The following is a 2,666-nucleotide window of genomic DNA, read 5'->3' as shown; positions in this document are numbered from 1 at the left end:
TCCTCATGTTGTGGTGACCCCCAACCATAAAATTATTTTCGTTGCTACTCTATAACTGTAATTTTGCTACTGTTATGAATCATAACGTAAATATCTTTTTGTTTTCCGATGGTCTTAGGCAACCCCTGTGAAAGGGTCGTTCGACCCCCAAAGGGGTCGCGACCCACAGGTTGAGAACCGCTGTTTTAGGGGATGGAAAAGAGAAAACTCCTCTAAGTTTGCTTATTAACCATGTAGATTTTTAAATGTAGCTATCATGTGTGCTTTAATTTTTACTATTAGAGTCCCAAGTGGTCATAGACATGGACGGAGGGACCTTCCAGGTTTTCCCCCAGCCCTATGGCCCTGTCTAATTTCAATTAATATAAGCATATACAGTGCATATAAAAACATATGTGTGGCCGCTTATAGACGCAGATACAGAACTGCAAATGGCATAAGAAAGGATTAGATACCGAAGTGCAATGATCCCTGATTGGGAGATGGAGAGATGGGAATGAGTTGTCTTAAATGCTAAATATTGTTTCAAAGGAAAAGTTAACCTGATTGCTTTAGCAGATAGATCACTTTATTTTAAAAACACCAAGTAAGTTTTAGTCTAATGCCTATTTTTATCTAATCATAAATTCTAACATTAAGTTAGGCTCAATTAATGATCTTTTTTCAATAATAAAGCATTACTGTTCAATTGAAGGGTTTCACAGTGCTCAATGAAGAAAATATTTCATAGGAATTTTGTATCTTTTACTAATGTAATATGTTATTAAACTATTGAGTACTTTAAAATAATTTTTGCATTTTACTTATTTGTGATTATTCTCTTTTAAAATGGTTTTAAAGGTACAGAGCAAAGATATCAAAGTATCTTTTTCTTTGTGCCACATTTCAATTTTACTTGCTTTCTAACGTATCTTCCGAAAGCTGTTTATAATGTCCTCTCCTCAGCCAGTGGGGAATAAATGTGGGTTTCTTGCCAGAAATAAGTGTGTGTCAGAAACATAAATATATAAGCCTATATATTAGGTTAATGGTTTGTCATAGAAGGCTAATGCGCTTCAATTTCATAAACTCATATCAAACACCTTTTAGGTGATAGAAGCTATAGGAGAAAGGTAGAATTGGTCACAATGCTTATTTTCAGGCTTTTATTTGAAACAATTTAAGAACAGGGTTAATGCCTTAAGCTGGGCCAGCGTGCCTTTTGCCATAGACCCCACCACTCCCTACTGCATGACAGTTACCTATTTTACGATTGCCTATTACCTCCCTGGCCACCTCTCTGGGAGACTCAAAGAAGAGAGGGAGACACACAACTACAACAAATTCACATTTGATCCACTGACTAGTCCTTGATGGAATATGTATTCCCAAGGGGTGGTTGGCAGTGTAGGGAAGCAAGAAAGTGTGGAGATGCCCACATCCACCATTTATGTAGCAGGTGCTGGGAGGGCTTGTGTAGAGACACGAAGGTCTTCTTTACACCTGGGTTTTGCATTGGGCAGGCCCTGATGAAAACACATAATAAAAAATTCAGATGGCATCTTTTTATAAACAACTTTTTAATTTTTCTTCCTGTTTGCCCTTCCCATCAGGTGAACACACAGGATTTCAGAGGGCTGGTTCGGGAGGATGCTGTTCTCTACCTGTTAGAAATTCCCAAAGGTGAAATGGTGACCATTTTAGCCCAGAGCCGAGCTGATGTGTATAGAGACATACTGGCTTGTGGCAGAGGGGATTCGTTTTTTATAAGAAGCCACTTTGAATGTGAGAAGGAAACTCCACAGAGCCTGGCCTTCACCAGGGGGGAGGTCTTCCGAGTTGTAGATACGCTATATGATGGCAAGCTGGGCCACTGGCTGGCTGTGCGGATCGGAAACGAATTGGAAAAAGGCTTAATCCCCAACAAAAGCAGGTATCTCACCGTGTCCACACGCCCCATTTACACCTTCTTCCCACAAGTAAACCGCCATCCCACTCCCCTCAAAAAGGAAGCCCCACACGGCTTCATTATTGGTCCTCATGTCCTCTCCATCATCTTCTCATTTATGGAGAGTGGCCTGGAACTGTGGCATAGCCACCAGCTGGTTTGTGTGAGTATTTAGCATCACTTGGTTGGTTGTTGCGCTTGGCTGGTGTTTGAGGCAAAATAGTGAGCAGAGACCGAGTGGCTACAGCACACCAACACCTCTCAGATATGCTGCCCTTGTCCAGTGCCTGGCCCTCACCCTCAACCCCAGTGCATGCTTGTTGCTTGGCTGGGAGTGGGGAGAATAGGAAAGACACTTGTACGTTGGCATGGGTTTCTGGTCTGTTTACTGTATACCATCCTGTCAGAACCAGCCACATTTAGTGGGTTTGTCACTGAGCTTCTGGTGGATTTCATGGGAACCCAGCCTTGATCTGCCTCTTATCGGGGAGAGAGAGTCCCCACATTTCCTACACTGTGAAACCTTTTCGTTATCAAGCTGCATCTTCTCTAACCCAAGTTCATAAGAAATAACTGAGTGGATTTGGTTAATGACACGCACATTTTCTAGCTCTAGAGATTTACGTCCTGTGATTTCTTTTCCTCAGAGCTGAGCAGATGGCCAGTGTTCAGAATGCCCAGAGAGACAATGCTGGGGACAGGGCGGATTTCTGGCGAATGCGCGGCCAGAGATCCGGCG

The 2,666-nt window shown here is 42.4% G+C and overlaps 1 protein-coding gene across 1 annotated transcript in view; it reads left to right on the top strand.

The window, feature by feature from the left end:
* TJP2 (tight junction protein 2) overlaps positions 1-2,666 on the top strand; it is a 119,525-nt gene that overhangs the window by 85,838 nt on the left and 31,021 nt on the right. The window contains exons 13-14 of the mRNA XM_019661087.1: positions 1,593-1,912; positions 2,575-2,663. Coding sequence (XP_019516632.1) covers positions 1,593-1,912; positions 2,575-2,663 — 409 coding nt within the window. The remainder of the gene's footprint in view (positions 1-1,592; positions 1,913-2,574; positions 2,664-2,666) is intronic.

This window comes from Hipposideros armiger, unplaced genomic scaffold (genome assembly GCF_001890085.2).
Source record: "Hipposideros armiger isolate ML-2016 unplaced genomic scaffold, ASM189008v1 scaffold_335, whole genome shotgun sequence".
Taxonomy (NCBI): domain Eukaryota; kingdom Metazoa; phylum Chordata; class Mammalia; order Chiroptera; family Hipposideridae; genus Hipposideros; species Hipposideros armiger.
The sequence above is the reverse complement of the archived record's forward strand: the minus strand, read 5'-3'. Positions and strand labels throughout refer to the sequence as shown.